General features: G+C 37.9%; 1 protein-coding gene across 1 annotated transcript in view; it reads left to right on the plus strand.

Moving 5' to 3' along the window:
• LOC139718829 (meiosis inhibitor protein 1-like) overlaps nucleotides 1-21049 on the plus strand; it is a 61872-nt gene that overhangs the window by 15661 nt on the left and 25162 nt on the right. Inside the window, exon 3 of the mRNA XM_071630294.1 lies at nucleotides 17325-17525. Within this exon, the coding sequence (XP_071486395.1) occupies nucleotides 17325-17525 (201 nt within the window). The remainder of the gene's footprint in view (nucleotides 1-17324; nucleotides 17526-21049) is intronic.

Genomic DNA, 21049 nt, shown 5'->3' on the forward strand with positions numbered 1-21049 from the left:
TGTTGTTGAAGCACGCTAGTACCGTAATCCAAGATGGTGTCCAAAATGGCCGCCGTTTCCTGATTTTTTTTAAAATCATAACTTTGCAAGTAGATTTCAACTGTACACACATGGAATGTCGAAATATACGTTTTGAGTCACAGGGAACCAAAATATAATACTTTTTCGGAGATTTTGAAACACAAATAAAGCACTTAATATATGTTTTGAAGGATGAAGAAGTCAACAAAATACATAATAAGAGTTTTTAAAGCACGCTAGTACCGTAATCCAAGGTGGCGTCCAAAATGGCCGCTATTTCCCGATTTTTTTAAATCATAACTTTGCAAGTAGATTTCAACTGTACACACTTGGAGTGTCGAAATATACGTTTTGAGTCACAGGGAACCAAATATAATACTTATTCGGAGATTTTGAAACACAAATAACGCACTTAAGCACTTTCATAAATCCAAAATGGTGTCCAAAATGGCTGCCATTTCCTGTTTTTTCCCATAAGCATGTAACTAGGTAACCGCGATAAGCACTTGAATGTATAAATATATATTTTGAGACATAAGGAACCCAACAAAATACGTATTCAGTGATCATGAAGCACGTAAGTACAAATAAAACCACGTGAGTTCTTCGCGAAAACCAGATGTTGCCCAAAATGGCCGCCGTTTGTTTATCAAGAGACAAAGATATTCAACATAATGTTCGAGATTTAACAACTCAGAGGGTCCAGTGGAATCTTTCCCTTAAATGTGCACAACAAGGGTGTAGGTTTGCTTGGGTGCATCCCCCCTCCCCCTCCCCTTGTGGAAAGGGGTGGCCTGTATACAATCATTATTTTTCAAATATTCATCCTGAACATCATTAACAAATTTCCGAATATATCAGCAAAAAGTGTGCACTAGATCTTTCACTTACAAAATGCAAAAGTAAGGGTAATTTGTCCATCCTACAAAGCCCTTCCACCACTCGCTTCCCCAATATAGATTAAATACCCCTTTGATTAACAATTCCCAAATATTCCATCAAATGTGTGTAAATGATATGATTATTTTCATTTCAATTCAAGTGTAAAAGCTCCCTGAAGTTGGAGGGGATGGGGATACTGAGACTATGAATATATCTACTCTTTTAGGATGGACAATCAATATAACACCAAAGGTGCACTAGGCCAGTTAATGTTCATAGAAAAGCAAAACTCCCTCCAGTCGAAAGGGATCTCCCCCCCCCCCCATCCTCTATACTAGCTCATTGCTTTGGATATACTAGTCTTTATTCTTTATTCTACTTACACTTTTTAATAGAAACAAAGATCTAGTATGTCATTAACATTGTGCACCATAGAACCCGTAACCTGAAAAAAAATCCATTTTGTGGGAGGGTGCATCACCCCGTACACCTCCCCTGCATATTTCCATTAATATATATTTTCTTACTGTTAGGACAAAAACAAATCTCAGATATTTCACCAAAAGAGTGCGCTAAATCTCTGAATTTCAAATTGGAAAATGCCAAAATCTCCATCGTATGTGAAGAAGTATTCTCCCCACACACTTCCCCCTCCCCGACACTTTCCTGAATATATATTTCTTCCAGCGTTAAATAGTAAACAAATATCGGATATTTCACCAAATAGGTGCAATAGATCCGTAAATTTCAAGTCTGAAAACACGAAATCTTGCCCAAGTGTAGGAGCGGGCAACCCTATGACCGCGCACTTCCATGATTACATAACTTTTGGTTGCTTTTTTATGGAAACAAAAATTTAATTTTTCACCAATAGGGTGCAGCGATGTCTGAATATCAGGTCTGAAAATGCAAAATCTCCCCCATGTTGGGGGGGGGGGGGGGAGGGGTAGGGAATCCCCCTTCCACACCCTCCCATATATTGCCCATTTCCCTGAATACTACTTTATATAATATTTCCTACCCATTGATGGAAACAATTCAATATCTTATACCAAACGTTTGCGCTATATGTTTCACTTTCGAGTAAAAAAAAAAAGGAAGATCCCTCGTGTGGGAGAGGAGTATTCCTCCTCCATGTACCAATAACTATACCATGAGTGCCACATTCTTTGATTTCTATCTAAAATATAATTTTCCCTAATCTACACGAAATGAATAAGTCAATAAGATAATTTAGACACTTTGTTTTAAGGTGGAGCAATATACTGCAGCAAAGAAATTCACTGTCATGTGATGAATTACATATTATTTTGTCGCACATGGAGACACTAATTTTCAATATTTATGTAGCACAGACATCAGCAAGAATTGCTTTTACTTCTTGAGTGATAACTGACTGTTTCAAATGGAACTCACCTCATGGTACACACCAAATGCGTTGGTAGTAAAAAAGGGCTAGCACTTAATTTTCATTTCATGTGCTATAGAGGTGACGAAAATAGACCATGTGGTAAAAAGATCTAGTAGGCTCTCTGTTTAGCAACAAATCTGATGGTGAAACGTTTCTCTCGTAACAAGGACACACTCTTTGAGTTTAACATCCAAATGTTTTATTCGTATACTTTACTCATAAGAACTATTTTTAAATGAAAAAAAAAGTTTTTTATAAACTATACTGATATTTATTTACATAATTGTGAGATAAAATTGTGACTGTCGGCCATTTTGCACGCCATTTTGCATTTTAGGAAGAGCTCGAGCGGTTTAATCGGGACATGCGTGCGTCAATATCTCTTGATATGTATATTTCATTGAGTTCTTTATGTTTCGAAACATAGACGCTTAAATTTTGTATTGGGTTGCCTAGTTGAAAAGTTAAAAAATATTTCAGGAAATGGCGGCCATTTTGGACGCTATCTTGGATTGTACTGTACTTGTGTCCGTCAACTTCTCTTAATGTGTATTTCATTGAGTTCTTCATCCTTCAAAACATACATTTAGACATTTAGATATTGTATGTGGGTTACCTAGCTGGAAAGTTATAAGAATTTCAAAATATGGCGGCCATTTTGCACGCCATCATGGATTACCGTACTTGAGTGCATCAAAATCTCTTGTAATGTGTTTTATTGAGTTTTTCATGCTTCAAAACGTATATTTTAGACATTTACATTTTGTACTTTGGTTCTCGGGTTGAAAAGTTATAAGAATTTCTGGAAATGGCGGCCATTTTGGACGCCATCTTGGATTGCGGAAAACGCTTAAAGAGGATTTATGAGGACTTTTAGTATGTTATTCTATACATTTTTCTGGACCTATCCTGAAAAAATCAGCTTGTTACCAAAAGTGTCCAGGTTTAGGCCTCTTTTGACCTATGGTACTAGTATTGTTACAAAGTGTGTGTTCGTTTACAACATACATGTACGTAGATGCGCACGCGGCCGGACTGTACACGTACGTACCGTGTATGCTAGCTTTAATAGCTAGCTAGGCGAGGCGCGCGCACGGCATGCACGGTGCATAATTACTGTAAACAGGGCATAAGCATGCATGCATAGCATGCATACGCACGCAATTATTTATTAATTGATGATGCGTGTACAGTAAAATACATGAGGAGGTCAAAAAATGTTTCAGTTCTGCGACCCGTAAAATTGCTGATCCTTTGTGCCTTTTATCCTGATTAATTTGTTGTGGACCCTGGAACTGGAAGTATAAAACCTAACGATGACCAGTTCCACGTTAGATGTGACCACGTTATCACTATTCGGTGAAAATCATCCAAAGCATGACTCGGTTTGGACACTCGCGGGTGCGAGACCCCGTTCTTTGTTGTGTGTCGCCTGCATGGTGGAATCCTTGGAAAACTCGAATGAGTTGCTCGTGAAGAAGAAATTTCTACTTGGTGAACTGCTCGGTCTGTTGACATCACGATTGAAGGGCGACATATGGGATCTGCTCACAGCCGACGAAGATGTGCTAGAACATCTGCTTCGTACAGTTTTTAGTAAGTTTTGGGTTCGAAATGTTCGAAACAGAAGTAGAACACTCAGACTCGGCAGGTCCTAACTCCTAAACGTCAGTAACGACGTTTAGTACTGTACTAATCTCTATTACTATTAGGCTAGGCCTACGTATACACGTAGCGCCCGGTGTAACGTTAGGCGCCTAGCATCGGTTAGCATTGTTACATATTCAGTGAAAGATCATTTTTCAATAACAAGTGTACGATCTTTGATTCAGTAGAATCTGCTGAGTAGCCTAATGACAGAACTCCTCCTGCTGCTAAAAACATGCTGCTGCGTCGTCAGTTGTGCTCAACACACTCCAAAATCAAGCTCCACTGCACACCAATCATGCTGGCCCATTGAAACGTTACTCGAATTTGCTGTGGTGAAGTGTAGTTCTAACAGTTAGTGAGTTACTGCATATTTTAGACGTCTATAACGGGGTTAGGCCTACACTGTAGCGCGACAGCGACTGGGCTGTGTTAAAACATAGCTCTTTAACGGTTATGTGTTAAACATTTAGTTATGTTTACACACTGCAGTAATATTAATTGCACACCTCGGGGAGAGTCAGGCCGACTAATATGAACGTTAAACTTTTCATAGACCTCTACAACTTAACGGCAACGGCTTTCGCTCCTTTTTCATCTTATTTTCTCCCTATTGCTATTTTCTAAATTCTATCTGGGAGTAGGGTCTATAGAACCGTTCTGTATTAATATTGTAGCTAGAATCTAAGTTAAGTAGTACTCCGTAGTCAGTACTGAGTAGAAACTCCGGTTCTAACGTTATAGGTTCTTTCTAGCGTTAGTATTACTATAAGGTCCCATTCGCAAACGTATTTCATGCAACCCTCGCTAGACTAGGTTGTAGACCACCTAGATCCTTTGACTCTACGTCAAGCATATTATTATTACAGGCATACAAATGCATGTGAATTGTTATGCAATTTTTGTGTACCACGCTGGTACAGTGGTAGATGCCCATCGACTGTCGGTCGTTAACTAGACAGTAGACTAGGTAGATCTCGCTAGTCTTCTTCTTAGGAACACACAAGCTAGAATCTATATTTAGGTTCTATCTATAGGGGCAGCACTACTGCCACTAGGCCCTACCAAGGAAACAGTTATTAAACACACAAAAGCTTGTGACAAGGCAAGTACAAACTGAGTTTGAATGCAACTAGAATTCTAAGATTCCAAAGAATAAGATCTAGATATATAACTGTTACTAGAATCTAGACGATCTAGATCTCTTTTCTAGAAAAATAAGAGGTACTAAAGTAGATATTCAACGACGTGTTCTACTACCTAGAAATGTTAAAAATCCTCGGTCTGCTCAGATATGAAATTACTAAGGTATATTTTCTAGACCTATTCTAGGTTCTAGAACACATAGTCCTGGGTCTAGAAGTATTAAATGTACTATAGACCTAGCTAGACTCTGTTTCTACATGTCCCATCACTGATTGCATTGAGAAGCTAGGAGTAGGATTCACTAGGAAAATAACATTTTTACATCTACTTCTGACAGCATTGCCCTGGTTCCTCCTCGTCACCTTACTTATCACTTTTTTTTTTAAAGTGAATTTTTCAATGGAAATAAAACCAGTCAAGTAGACCTACTACTGTAGAGGATCCCAGCATTAGGTAGCAATGTATAATGTGATTTTAGAGGTTCAACTATAAAGTAAAAAACTGTACCTACCATGACAAAACAACAGGTAAGAACCTATCATCAGAGATGTATCTAAACATTGAATCGTCACACCATGCAAATGTCAAAAACCTATCTAAGTTTTATAATTAGTAGAGCTTCGAAAGCATACATTGTAGAAAACTAACTACAATAATGCAAATAGTAATCCTGAATTACGCATTAAATCAATTATCAAAGATAGCAAAATGAAGCTTACCGAGTTTTTTTGTCATTTTCCGTTTCTCCTGACAGAATTGCTTGCACTGTGTGAAGAGGACATCACTTTGGTTGCAAATGAAAGTAAGTAACATTTGTAATTATAAGAAGAAAAGGCCAGTGCATTTACAGTGAGGAAGATGCCGTTTTCTTATTCTTGACTAGAGTAGTCCATAAAGCTATTACAGTCATTTGAAGCTTTCCTGGAGTTGTGGAGCAGTTCGATTGAAACCCGCTATCCGATGAATTACATAGTATTCCGAAAGAGAAAAGGCTTTTTCCATTACTGAAGTTGAACCATAAAAATCAGCGTATCCGGGATCAATAAGGTTTTTTCAAAGTTTACCTTTTGCAAATGTATCTCAAAATGTAACTTGTGTTTCTATCTATAGTTTTTTCTTCGGAGCTGCTGTGGTCAGCAGAGCACCTTATCTCTTCATTGTGAGACTGAAACTGTTGATATCGAAACTGTGAAAACGATACTGTTGAATTGTCTTTATGCCATTAATTCTTTGAGGTTGCATCGAAATGAGATTGATTTTTGCATTCTTGATTGTGATGTATCATTCCCCGTACAACTGTCACTTCTAACACCAAATTGTTAGTATCCTTAAAATGCATTTTATGTTAATGAGTCAATCACAGCAATCTATTCTCTAACCAAATCTGATTCTCTTGATTTTTCTGTATACTTCACATTTGTGTAGTTCTTGTCAGCCTTTGCTGCCACTTGAAGTCAGATGATCTTGTCTATCTGCTCATCCAAGAAATCATAGTAAAGGTTTGCATCTCCCTACTTGACAATGTCGACCATAAGCAATCACATAAAATCTACATTTTTTTTAAAAATTCAGCACAGATGAGTAAGAAATCATATTTGAAGTATCTTATTGGATAATCTGCATTTCTGTTGGACAAGTAAGGTACATTATGCAACAAAAGGTGTAATATGATGTTTGATCATTTTCTTTTAGCACTGTGGCAAAGGCGGAATTAGTTGAAAAATATATAATGTTTGATATCTTCTGCAGATAGTCATATTTATCATTATGCCGTAAGTATATCATTTTCGTTACATTCAGATGGGAATAATGTCAAAATCGGTATTGTTGCATACCCAAACGGAACAATACAACAATGATATCGTCAACATCAATAAAATTTGTAACCGTTATCATTGTTATCAACATATCTAACATTCATAATGCTACTCTGATTATCCTACATACTAAAATAGTGCCACGATATAAAAAAAAAAAAAACAGGCTTGAGGACCTTCAAATTTCATCGTTTACTTAACTTTCTTGTAACCTATCCGTCCCCCTATCATGCCTGTGTTGAGGTAGATACCAAGTAATAACACTTTAATGTTTTAGTTTGATAGAGTTTTCTTCTTTGATATGCGATGAGAACTTGCAACGCCTTAGCGTTCGCATTGTCTGGAAGGAGGAAACCAATCTGGTGATGATTAAAATTTTCTTGCCGTAAAGACTACTCGGCATGTAGCCACAGCTTGAGTATATCCATCCCAGCCTTAAAGCCATGCCACAATGGCCTTAGCCTACTACATGTATACTCTCTTTCCAACTCGCACTGTTCCTACCAGGTACTCTGCCAGAGCAACCTAGAAAGAGCCCCCTAATTATCATGTGTTCTCTGCATGATGGGATATTTACACAGGCTGTCACAGCATATTTTGTTCCGGTTTGGCTATCACCTTTGAAAACAAAGCCAAGAGCGTGGCGATATTTTCGGTCGCCATTTCTTTCATCATCATGTCTCACAGGAAGTTTATAGTGCACGTTATCTATCTGATGGCTTAAGACTTCGTCCTTTGGACATTAAGGTACGCCCATGTAAATTGAAAATGTTGGTGCGTCATTGTATCTATAGCTGTTTGAATTTCTGACAGTTATCCGAAATATATTTAGTTTTTATATATTCAGTGTTGGTACTTGTTTGCTAATTGTTTTCATAAGTGTATATATATATATGTGTGTGATTTTGTTGTTGTTTCAATTTCTTTGCTCATCTTTGTGGATGGGGGGGGGGGGTCAAGTTTTCGTAATATGTTGTTTGATACAGATGTGATCCAATAGTCGTATGTAGGCCTGTGTATCAATATATTTGATATGCGTATTCGTTAGTATAGTGTATTAGCTTTAGTGTGGGATGTTTTTCTGAGTAAACATGTTCCAACAGCGTGGAACGACACACACACGCACACACACACACACACACCATATATATGTATATATATATATATATATATATATATATATATATATACATATATACACACACAGAGGGTATTTCCGGATGATTGTCTGCAGCTGAGAAAATTCAAATGTAAAATACTGTCATGTTAAAAAATATACATATATACAAACTCATAGATAAATATTGAATTCATCACAAGTGCCTGTCATGGAGTGATGCATCACATGGTAAAAACAGCCACCAGCCTTGTCTCTACCAATCAAGCTTTAACTCGATCGATCCAGCTCTGGTGCCACAAATGTATCCCTTTACCGTATTTACATGAGATTGACTTGGAGCTGCGCTAATGGGCAGCCACTAGGCTAAGCATTGGATGAAATCCGGGGTGACCTCCTGGACATGATGTATGTGGCCTTTAATCGAGCATGCTAAATGTCATCTGGTCCCTGGGCCAACAGATGAAGATAGACGCCAAGAAAATAAACCCTGACAGGGACTGTTTCCCTGCGGCCTCTTGTGTAGTCTTACCCGACTCTGGGTCTTGGCCACATGCTTTCATCTCGTCAGATATATATTTTCTCTTACAGCAGTTTACTTCGTTATCATCGTCAAGAGCATATCGGACGGTCGTTGCCATGCTCTTATCAAATCCCACAGTAAGAATCAACGTTCGCATAAACATTAAACTTTATATACCCTATCAATTCCTTAATGGCGATTTCTCTTGCTTGGAATATAAGAAAGAATACGAACATGACATTGCTTACTCTGCTTGAATATTTCTCCTGTAAATCAAACGTATCAACGCAGCTCAATAAATTCTTGAGACAACATCATATTCAAATATCACTGCCTCAAGTCTGTACCGTAGGAACCTCTGGAAGGAGAACATTATTATTTGTGGAGTAAGAGTATTTATAATGTACGATTAAATTGAGTTTGGAGTACGCCGTCAACATAATGTCTATAAATCACAATTTTAACTTTTATTTCAAGTAATTCGTATGTACAGAGCATTTGCCGATCTGTCATTGAGTTCATATAGTAAGAGATATGTGTGTATTATAAATCTGTGTTTGAACTTTACTTTGCAAGGTGCGAATGAGAGTGAAGAAGGTCATATCTCACATTAGTCTCCCGAAGAATCTCGTTTCGTGACATGGTGTGTACCTAAACCCACTCGACGAGGTGACGGCTGACCATTTTGTTTGTGCATGAACACAGTGTGACCTATGGCAGTGGGCGGGAGAAATTTTTACTTTGACGTCATGACAAGATATAACATTATTTTGCTCCTGAAAACCGCAATTTACTGGACAAACAGCAAAATGTTTGAATTGCGAATCAAGACAAAAATAAATATACATGTATTCTGGGAGGATTAATGAATAATTTTAAAGAGGAAGAATATTAATACCACGTTGGATGCGTTCATTATCCTCCATGCATGATGCTTGGTTGGTTACAAGAAATCCATTACATGAGTGCCCCCCCCCCCTCTTTTTTTTTAAACTCACGATTTTACGGAATGAAACTGATTCTTTCTCAACATCGGTCTTATTTACACATCTCGAAATGGAGATGTGTTATGATGTGATTTTTAGAGTTTGGTTCTCACGTTATCCTGCATATTTCATTTATATGTCATTCCTCAGTCTCTCCTTGGATAACACGTTGAGCTGTCCCATTTCTATTTCCTTGCTTTCGTCATCTGATATCACTTTCTGCATTTTATTTGCACATTTTGATTTCATGAATATAACGACCATGTCCCAGTATATCGGAGTAATAAACCCGACGTAATCATGTGTCAATGTTATTTTTTTTAACAGCAATTGGATAAATAAATAAATGAAATTAAATACATAGTATATGTGATTGGTCCGAACTTCTAGCCACGCCGTACTTCCACGAATGCCGCGTTATCACGTCTACCATAAAACAGATGTGAAGTGTCAATTGCTAAGGAAACTCAAATCATATACTAACTTGAACTGGACTTTTATAGTATATAAGTACAGTATAATTATAATAGTATATATTCCATGTTCGACATCGCTGTGGAAAATCTGACATATATACAAACTACCGTCAAACACAGTATTCCATGTTTGAGAGTGGGGGAAGGGGGGGGGGGGGAGGAGAAAAGTTTATTACACTGTATTAGTGGTCCTGTCATTCGAAGTTTTCCCCAGACATTGGTTGGGTCAAATGCTTTTGGTTGGTCGTGTCGCTTTCCAGGGGTCAATAAAGACAGCCCAGTCACAAACAGCACCATTAATCCCATCTCGCGTTTAAGCCTGCCCTGTATTTTTCGTTAGGCTGACAGGTTCCCCATTGAATAATCTCTGCCTAATAAAGAAACCGCTTTGGCTGCCTGCCCAGCAGCTGTGTCTGTTAGATGTCTATTACCGTCATTTACTTTACAGTGTTCTTTCACTTCGTGTGGAGAAAATGGGATCAGCCGTTCTGAAGTTTAAGGGTTGTACTCGTCTTTTACCATGACTGTCAATTTGACCGTGTGATATAAAATATATTCTATTATATAAGCTTATGAATTGAGACATGGAGCAGAATTTTGTATCCATCTCATCTTATCATATACATTTTATGTCTTCCATTTATAGGGCCTATATCTTGACATATTCGTAAGGTATTTGCCGAACATTTCATTTCCTCAGTGCCAATATTGGTAGGTATGCAGATTACTTCACTGATGTAAATTGTCATCAATCAACAGGAATCTACAACGACGCCGGTATTTGAGAAAAGTATCAATTCTCAGACAAGTTTTGTTTCCACAATTTTGAATTTCATGATTTAATTTTGTTGTTGTTGTTGACCGTGGTTTTATGACTCATTGATTGATAATGATGCTTTTAGTGCGTTATCCGTTCTTCAAAAAGAAGCAAATCAAATCCTTATTGACTTTATTTTGCTATACTAACAAGATAAATGTCATATTTTCAGACGGTTTTTTTTTTCAATTTCTTAGTAAATGGTCCATTCATCACTAAAGAACCCTTTTTATTGGTTTTTCGTGGATTGTTTTTTTTTTCAGTATTTGAAAGATTAATTGCGGACATGTTCTCGCTTTACTGAACTTGAATGTTCCGTGTCTAATAAAAAACAACAAAAAACAAAAAACAAAAAACAAATAGGTCTCAATAATAAATAGAAGAGAGATCCCGGTGTTATCCTGCCAAATGCCATGCATGGCTTAGGCTGTAGTTCCGATATAAACACGTTCTCTGGTCATAAGCTACAGTATACGACAAACGAGTGATATTTCGGATCTCAGTTGCCTATTACTGTCTCCTTCAGAGCTTGCTTTCTACAGTAGATATGAATATCATACAATGTAACGATTCTAATCACTTCTGTTCCAGAGAAGCTGTGATGAAAGAACTTATGCTGTCTATGTGTACTAACATCCCAACATTGGCTCAAGAGCATAGAGCAATGTTTTATGTGATCATACTGGCCTCCCTAGTTAAGAGGCAAATCACCCCGTCTCTCGGATATTCCCGGACATAAAAATGGAGGTCCCGTGTGTGAGAGAATCACAACTCATGGACGGAAATGTTCCCGCTTCATTCATTCATCGCAAAGAGCAGGGAGCATTACCCGGTGAAATGGTCCACCTCACATCCAAATGAACCCCGTAGAAAACAATCAAGTGCAGCTGAATATGGGCTATCCCGCCATCTTCTCAGATGGAAAATGAACAAACAAAACACACTATACCTTATGTACTTAACGCACTCAATTTAAGTAATTGCACACTAATGACACGATTAGGGTATGACAGAGTAGTCTGCATGGACTGATCACATACAGCAACAATGAATCTGTGTTCAATACATTGTTGAGGTTGGTGCAAATAAGAGAAATGGTCTCCTTGTTAATACAAGTGCCGTAAGACGAATATTACGCATTTCACTCTGCTATTTGAAATTATAAAGATATGAATATCATTAATACGTTGATGACTGTCTGTGTCGAATATTATTCATAGTGATCATGAAATAAATCATTCTTATTCAGATGACTAGAACTGTGATTCACCTTTCGCACAAGAGCCAAGGTTTGAAAGGGGGCGGGGCTGACTTCCCCTGCATATGCCCTTTTCATCTCCATGACCTTTCCGCATTTACCCAACTACTGGGAAGGGTTGGGAAGGGTAATTAGTCCTAATGTTCTGTCATTAGCACGCCCCCTATGGACATGTGCCAGGCAAGGTAAGCAGCGTCAATCACTGGCGAGTACAATGGAATGTGCAGGACAGGTACCCTGGAAAACAATTTTAACGAGTTGTGGGAAAGCAAACAGTATCTTGCCCTTTTTCAGTTTTTTCTAGAAACAGAAGTTTGGTAGCAGAGTTTTATTTTGCTTGAGAAAGAAAGCAATCAATATTTTGCCTTTGCGTTATTTTACCCTGGTTCAAAAATTAAGCGAATACCCCACATCCATACTCGCTCTCACCAATAGTGTTCGTAGGTACCTAGGCTAAAGACATTTTGATACCAATTTTTATGCCTCCGCCACGAAGTGGTGCCGGAGGCATTATGTTTTCGGGTTGTCCGTCCGTCCGTCCTTCCGTCCGTCCGTCCGTCCTTCCGTCCGTCCGTCCGTCCTTCCGTCCGTCCGTAATGAATTTTGTGGACAAGGTAACTATCAAAACCTGTTGAGGTATCCTAATGAAACTTGGCATGTATGTGTATTAGGAGGTGAAGTTGTGCCTATCAACTTTTGGGTGCACATGCTCAAGGTCAAAGGTCAAAAGGTCAAGGTCAAATACATAAAATTTTACTATTTCCACCATATCTATTGAATGCCTGAAGATATTTTCTTGAAACTTAGTGTATACATGTATTACCCAATTAAGATTCTCTGGTGAAAGTTTGGGTCATGAGGTCAAAGGTCAAAGGTCAAAAGGTCAGGGTCAAATACATAGAATTTCACTATTTCCACCATATCTATTGAATGCCTGAAGATATTTTCTTGAAACTTAGTGTATACATGTATTACCCAATTAAGATTCTCTGGTGAAAGTTTGGGTCTCGAGGTTAAAGGTCAAAGGTCAAAAGGTCAAGTAAGAATATTAAAACTTCTTTTTTTTTCTCCGTACCTTGGAAAATTGTTCAAGGTATCTTTATGGAATATAGTATATACATGTACTGACTGGAAGTGATTATCTAGAGAATGTAGAGTTCATGGGGTCAAAGGTCAGGGGTCAAAGGTCAGGGGTCAAAGGTCAAGTGCAACACTTCAAAATTTTACTATTTCCTTCATATTTATGCAATGCCAGCAGGGTTATTTTTTTTTTCACTTGGTGTATGCATGTGTAACCTAATAGAAATTCTCTGGAAGTTTTTTTTTTCTTCTTTTTTTGCCTCAAAGGTCAAAAGGTCAAAGATCAAGTGAAAATGCTGAACTAACTTTTTCCTCCATATCTCGGAAGTGGCTCAAGTTATCTTGAAACTTAGTACATATTATGTATGTTCTACCTGAAAGTGATTATCTTATGAATTTTAGGGTCAAGGGCCAGATGAAAATGGTAACAATTTACTATTCAATTCAGAAATTGCACTTTTTCTCCACACCTGTACCTTGAAAATTACTCAATGCCTAAATGTATGAATGGGTCAAAGTCAAGTTAAAGTCCTTAAATCCCTAGATACATGCTCTCCTATTCATCCAATTAAACCTAGGTCAAGGAAGGTGAACATTCAACACATTTGTGACAAACTTGTCATTTCAATATTTTGCCAATTTTGTGAAAATGTAATCACACATTGTCCACATGTACTATCTAGACCTATTGGGAAAATCATGCATTATGGCGGAGGCATACCAGTCGCCAGAGCGACATTTCTAGTTATTACCTAAATTTCGAGGCCTTGTAATCTTTAGATATATCTCCCCTATTCTTGAACAAAATTTCGAATCATCGTTTCAGTGTCGAACATTAATTAGTGTGAAGAGCGAAACGGCAGAAAGTTGATAACAACGGGAAACTGGCGAGTCAGAATGTCATTAAACGGAACTGGGTGACACGGCAGCTGCTGTTAGGTATAAGTCACGTGATTAAAATCATGCCAACAGGCATATGAAACAGATGATAATATAGATATGAATAAAGAAACTTGAGAGGTAAGTCGATATTTTTCTTCTCTACAACTGAGACTACTCGGGAGAGACCAGGGCCCTGTTTCATAAAGCTGTTCGTAAAGTTACGAACAACTTACGAGCGACTGGTCATCAGTTCTGATGTGCTATACTTATCAGAATTTCCATAATTCAGCACAAGAACTAATCACCAGTTGCTTGTAAGTTGTTCGTAACTTTACGAACAGCTTTATGAAACAGGGCCCAGGGCCTTGTCATATAAAATTTGTGATAGAAATCAATCAATCACAAATCTCTTGAAAGCTGCAGTCAATCTCAACCTGTGATTGATTGATTGCAGTTCTCCGTCTTAATTTCAATCATAACTTTTTTATAAGGTGGATTCGCAGTCAATCGTAAGGTTGCGATTGATTTCAATCAATCACAAGTCTTATCAGACGGGACCTAGGTTGCTGTTTCATGAAAGTTGTCAGCCCTGAGATGTTGTCAGTCTCTGAAAATTTCAGTAAAATCCTTGGTTTTGATTGACTGAGAAGCTCTGGTCACGGACTGTCAATATAATGGTGGGTAATTGTCGTCAGAGATTGACAACTTGTCAGGAAGGACAACTTTCATGAAACGATGCCCATGAGACCCGTTCCATAAAGAGTTACGATTGATCTTACGTTCGATTTATCGAGCCTAACTCCAAGCGTAAGATCAATACTATGATTTTAAGAGTGTTTCATAAAGATACTTGAGCTGGATTTAAAAGCACAGGTTTGATAGCAGATTGAGCTTAACTTTTTTGAATAACATCTATCGTATAAGTTCAATCTTAAGATTCAGTCTTTATAAAACGGGCCCCAGATCATGGTGACAGCATGACCCAGTGAAAGTTTGTACATACAGTACTATGAGCCCTCTCTTCCCCTTTACATTACAACTGGTCGTTGAAAATCCCGTTGGAACGTGAGCCAGTTCTGTGCCTGACCTTGCGGTTGTCTCCTCTCATAACTCTGGCATGACGACTTGAGCCTTCTCCGATGGGATGGGGGAAATCATCCGCGTGCCACGAATCGAGGAAAACAGTCCCGGGCTGTTATAGCTAGACAATCTCGCTGTTCGAGCGATCGGAGGCTTACCCCGTAATATATTCTGTCACCAAAAATGTAGAGCCTGCAAGCTCAGCATGGATTTGGAGCTGACCCAATAATTAATGACATGTCCACACGAGCAAACACACGGGACACTCGATAACAAATCCGGTCGTTATCAACATCAACTGCGAATAGCTAAATAAAAGTGCGCATCTTACTATCTTTAAGAAATCCAAAGATTAAAATGAAATGACGAATGTAAAACAACCCTATCTTGAGATGGTTGTTTTGACGTTGTTTCGATGCAAACACCATTTGTGACCGCCAAGCTCAAAACCCACAAAAAATAGGCCAGAATAAATTTCCACTTTTCCAAATAGTTTTAAAAAGCATGCTCTATGCTTTAAAGTGATACATAACTTCTAAAACTCGGATCATCCCAACTTATCCAACAACAACAAAAAAATGATTGAAATAAGAGAGTTAGGAGGTGTAGTTTCATAGAAAAGGAAGAAAAGAGGATTTAAAGATTTTGGTCATTTAGGCGTAATGTGCAGAAGTATCAACGAAAAATACTTATCCCCTAGGAAAAGCAGAGCTTGTCCGAAAAAAAAAAGCATGGTCCAAAAGAATTACTAATATCTCGATTTCGGTTTTGTTTGAAGCCTCAATTTCGGCAGTAGGCAGAGAAAAGATTATTCTCCCAGGTAAGACGAACTTTAAACTTTCGAGTCGCTCAACCCAAATGAGGTATTTTGGTCCATTACAGAGAGTCCCGATCCTCAAATTTTGGTGGGGTTTTAGTTGGACGATCAAATTTGGTTTCTTCTGCACTGTCAAGAAGTGAAAATAAGCACCAATTAAGCTAAATACTATAGTAAGTAAAAAAATACTCTTTTTTCAATTATCTTTCCTAGAAAGTCTGTATGAAAAGGCTTGACAGCGTAGTAATTTAATGATACACGTTATCCTTTCTTTCTCTTTCCCGCCATACACACATACACACACACACACACCCTCTCTTCTCTCTTTTTGCTGCCTTGTTGTCTTTGTTTCGTTCTGATAATCTTTTTGTATAGCTCCGAGTCCCATCCGTATTAATTTTAGTGCTTTTGCTAACCATCCGCTTTCATTGTGTGTCATGCACTTTCTGTAAACATGTTTAAACGTCACCGGCATCATCTTGAAAATACACAAGTAACATTTAACCAAACTTTTTTTTTATGTCCTGGAATTAAAGGCTGAAATAGAGGAAACAAAAATTAATGGGGATAATATGGACCACTGAGGAAATTTGCATCATTTATAATAAGTTATTGATAATTCTATTCATCTCAACAGGAATATAATATTTTGTTTATATTTGCTAGTTTTCTGTATTTAAAAGTATCATTCCCCCCCCCCCTTCAAGAAAGTACACTGTTGTACTTAATTTTGGTCATATAGTATCACGTATCACTTTTCTTTTCTGATTGTGTGTTATTATAAACAGGTGGAAAATGGATGTAGCTACCAGAAAGGGCTACCTTATTTGAGTCTGATCGACCAGTTGTTGCGAACAATACCAGTCCTGGCACAGAATCTGACTGAACATGCAGGTAAACGTTGATGACTTCTTCAAAGGGTTCACATCCCTTGCAATGCATAAGCTCCACTTTTCAATGAATAAACAGATAATTGGTGCAAATACGCATATTCAGGTCGCTGCCTCATTTTCATTCGAAATGAACTTTTAATTCTGAATAGATATTACAAACGTTTCATATTATAGGATAGGGGAATGAAATTTTTATTTTTCTGGTATTGTGATTGCTCTCTTAGTCTGTTGGATATTCTTTTCATTCTTTACTTGAGAGTATAAAGGGCGATTTTATTTTTCTCGTGATATGTCATATCTGAATTGATGAAGTATAGTGTGTATTTAAGCATTTGTCGTCAGGTTTTCGTTTGTATTATTATTCATTAAAGATGTTAAGCCTCTTTGAACTACAATGTAGGCCTATGTGCAGCATTGATCCATTTTCACAACTGCCCCCCCCCCCCCCATCTTCCTTTAAATCTCCTGCAGACACTCTCTTGGACTATCTGGTGTCGGGTCTGTCCTACCCGAGTGAAGACGTCAGAGTTTGTGTCACCTCAATCCTGGGTGCTCTGATCGGCCCCCTCATAGAGAGAGGCACCTGTCTTAAGCTGGAAGAGAAGGTTGCCATGGCAATACTTCCTATCATTGCCTCGTCCAAGACCCAGGGACTACAGACCAGCGCTACAGGTAGGCCCTGAAGTCATAACACTTAATGACATGAAATAAAATGAAATTTATTTACCAAACAACAACAACAACAACAACAACACAATAATAACGTCTTACATAGCGCATAATACAAGCATAAGTCTCAATGCGCTTCACATTCATAACAATCATTATGCATAAACAGAAAAAGCCAACAAACAAAACTTAATCTACAGAAAATTACAAAGTATAACAGTGCGAAAATAGGTAAGTTTTTAGTGAGTTCTTGAAGCTGGTGACAGTTGATGCATCTCGGATTTGAGGAGGAAGAGAAATCCAGAGTGTTGGTGCTAAGGTGCTGAAACACGCTGCCACTAGTACTTGGTATTAAATACAATAAACATTGCCAGTATAGTAAAAATTGTCAATAGTTAAAGAACACTGTTGGCTAAAAAAATAAAAAAAGAACCGGTAATAGCGTGCAGGCTAGTCGAGGCCAGCCCTATCAACAATATAAATTATATAACGTACAGTCAAACCTGCCTTAGCGGCCACCTGTCTATAGCGACCACCTGTCTACAGCGGCCACTGAAAAATCCCTCCGAGAGAAAAGCCCTGTTAAAGACCCTGTGTATAGCGGCCACCTGTCTAACGCGGCCAGCGGCCACAAATTTTGTTTCCCGCGGTAGATTTTAACCTGTCTATAGCGGCCACAGAGCCGGTAATTCAGCATGTTTTTCTGATTTGTGGCCGTGCCAGACATTCATGGGCAACGTTCAGTGATCGCCACCGCTGCATTCATCACTTATTCAGTCATAATAATGCACTAGTGTAAAGCTTTCTTCACGACTGTACACATGCTACTGTGCAACAATAACACCGGCATTGTTCAATGCCATGAAATACACGTGTGTATACTTACGCATACATTATGTACATTAAATACTTATCGACGTATCCAACGATGATATATGTACATGTACAGGCAATGCACATTAAGTTGGATTACCTGTCTATAGCGGCCACCTGTCTATAACGGCCACTTTTTTCGTTTCCCTTGGGTGGCCGCTATAGACAGGTTTGACTGTATTTGAAATACTTACAGAAGCAATTATATGTACATTATTCACAGGTTTTCATAGGGGATCATTTATGATTATTCGATAAGAGATACTTCTGTAGTGAAAGTCAAACCGTCAACTTCAATCAAAAACTTCATACATGTAAACGCTCATGTGGTATATTTTGTATTTGATAGTCTTTGCATTTTCCAGAATCATCATTCATATCAATGTCAGAGCTTGCAGCTACTATTTGTTAACCATGTCCAGTATGTCTTTTTATGCCTCCGCCACGAAGTGGTGCCGGAGGCATTATGTTTTCGGGTTGTCCGTCGGTCCGTACGTACGTCCGTCCGCCCTTCGTTTACGCGATAACTTGAGTAATATTGAATTGAATTCTACCAAACTTGGTCCAAGTATAAAGTATGATGGGGCAATTAGTTGATTAGATTTTGGGTGAAATCCGCCAAAGGTCAAAGGTCAAGGTCAAATCATGAAATTGTATCCGTTTACGCGAAAACTCAAGACTGGATCGAGCAAATTTCACCAAACTCTATCGGAGGATGATGTATGATGGGACAATTACTTGATTAGTTTTTTAGTGAAATCGGACTATGGTCAAAGGTCAAAGATCAAGGTCAAATCCTGAAATTTATCTCTTTACGTGATAACTCAATACTGGATGAAGCAGCTTTCACCAAACTTGGTCCAAGGATGATGCATGATGGGACATTTAGTTGAGTAGATTTTAGTGACATTGGCAAGAGGTCAAAGGTCAAAAGTTCAAGGTCAAATGCTAAAAATGTTGCTATTTCCCCAATATCTATGCAATGCCCTAAGGTATTTTCTTGAAACTTGGTGTAGACATGTACTACTGCATAAAGATTCTCCAGAGAGAGTTTCATGTCATAAGGTCAAAAGTCAAAAGGTCAAAGGTTAGGTGAAAATGTTGTAATATCACTTTTCTCACAAATGGTTCAATGTATCTTCATGGAACTTGGTACATACGCATGTACTGACTGGCAGAGATTATCTAGAGAATTTAGGGGTCATAGGTCAATAGTCATGGGGTCAAAGGTCAAGGTCAACTCCTCGATATTTTACTATTTCCCTCATACACTAGTATATGAAATGCTTGCATTATTAGTTTTCAAACTTGATATATACATGCATTACCTAATGGAGATTCTCCAGGAAATTTCCAGCCAGAATGTCAAAGGTCAAAGGTTAAGGGTCAAAGGCCAGGTTTCAATGCCCCCCCCCAAAAAAAAAATATATATATATATATATATTGTACTGTAATTACACTCTTTCTTCATACCTTGGAAATTACTCAATGCATTTATAAACTTATAAAAGGGTCCGACAGAATTCAAGTAAAAATTCTCAATTCCCCAAATATGTGTACCTGCACTCTTCGACAATTATAGCAAACCCAGTTAAAGAAAAGTGAACATACAAGTCATTTCTGACAAACCTGTCATATCAATATTTTGCCAGTTATGTGAAACTGTCATGGATCACACATTGTGAAGACATTGTACTATACGCCTATTGGGAGAATCATGCATTATGGCGGAGGCATCAGTCGCCGTAGCGACATTTCTAGTTTGTTCTTCTTTAAATGTAAGAAAACGTGGTGTGTCGTTTAAATGTAAAATTTTAATGTTAATTTTCTAAGCATTAGATTTAGCACGATTAATTTATGCAAACTCTCCTTTTAAAAACCAGAATATATCTTGTCTACAAGATGCTTCTTTTTGATTTAAAGGGGTTGTCAACCCTGATACATATTCAAAAAGTGAAAAAAATGCATGCAAAATTATGCTTCCAACGCTCACTCTGTGCATTATGAGCTTGACATAATAGTCAACAATGGTATGTAAGCCGTAAGCTTTAGAGTTGATTTGCCTAAAGGGCAGATTTCAATTTTTTACTGCATAACTCCCTCAAGAGATGATACAGCATTAGAGAAAAGGGGAAATAATTCTTTTAGCTATTCACAGTCAATACCCTTGCCTTGATTTTCCTCATTTTGTTTTTTGTTTTTTCATAGAATTTCCCTTTATGTATTCTGACTCCATGATGATAAGGACGCAGTGTTTGTTTAACCCAAAGTGAAGCCCTCCATTCAGTATTCAGTTGACAGTGATTAGATTTTTTATGTGTGTTGGGGGGGGGTAGCTGCAATCTCAGAGTATGTGAGTTGGAAAAGAATAAGAAATGATAATTTAATTTGATTTGAATCATTTTTCATACTACCTCCTCTAATTCTCAAAAGCTGCATTGTATTTTCATGAGTTGATTTCGTGAGACAACTCTATCATGTACTTGCATATAGAGTTCATGGATTAATTCACGCTTTCAGGTAGTACTTACTCACTTTTGAAGTCAGAGACATTGATGAAAAGATGATCGCCATTTCTAATGATAATGTTACATTGCTCAAAACATACTAAGCCAGTCTGTCCATACCGCTGTAGGCCATAACGTGTATTACAG

The sequence above is a fragment of the Diadema antillarum genome, unplaced genomic scaffold, assembly GCF_040938485.1.
Source record: "Diadema antillarum isolate AM-2024a unplaced genomic scaffold, OU_Dant_1.0 scf00000100, whole genome shotgun sequence".
Taxonomy (NCBI): domain Eukaryota; kingdom Metazoa; phylum Echinodermata; class Echinoidea; order Diadematoida; family Diadematidae; genus Diadema; species Diadema antillarum.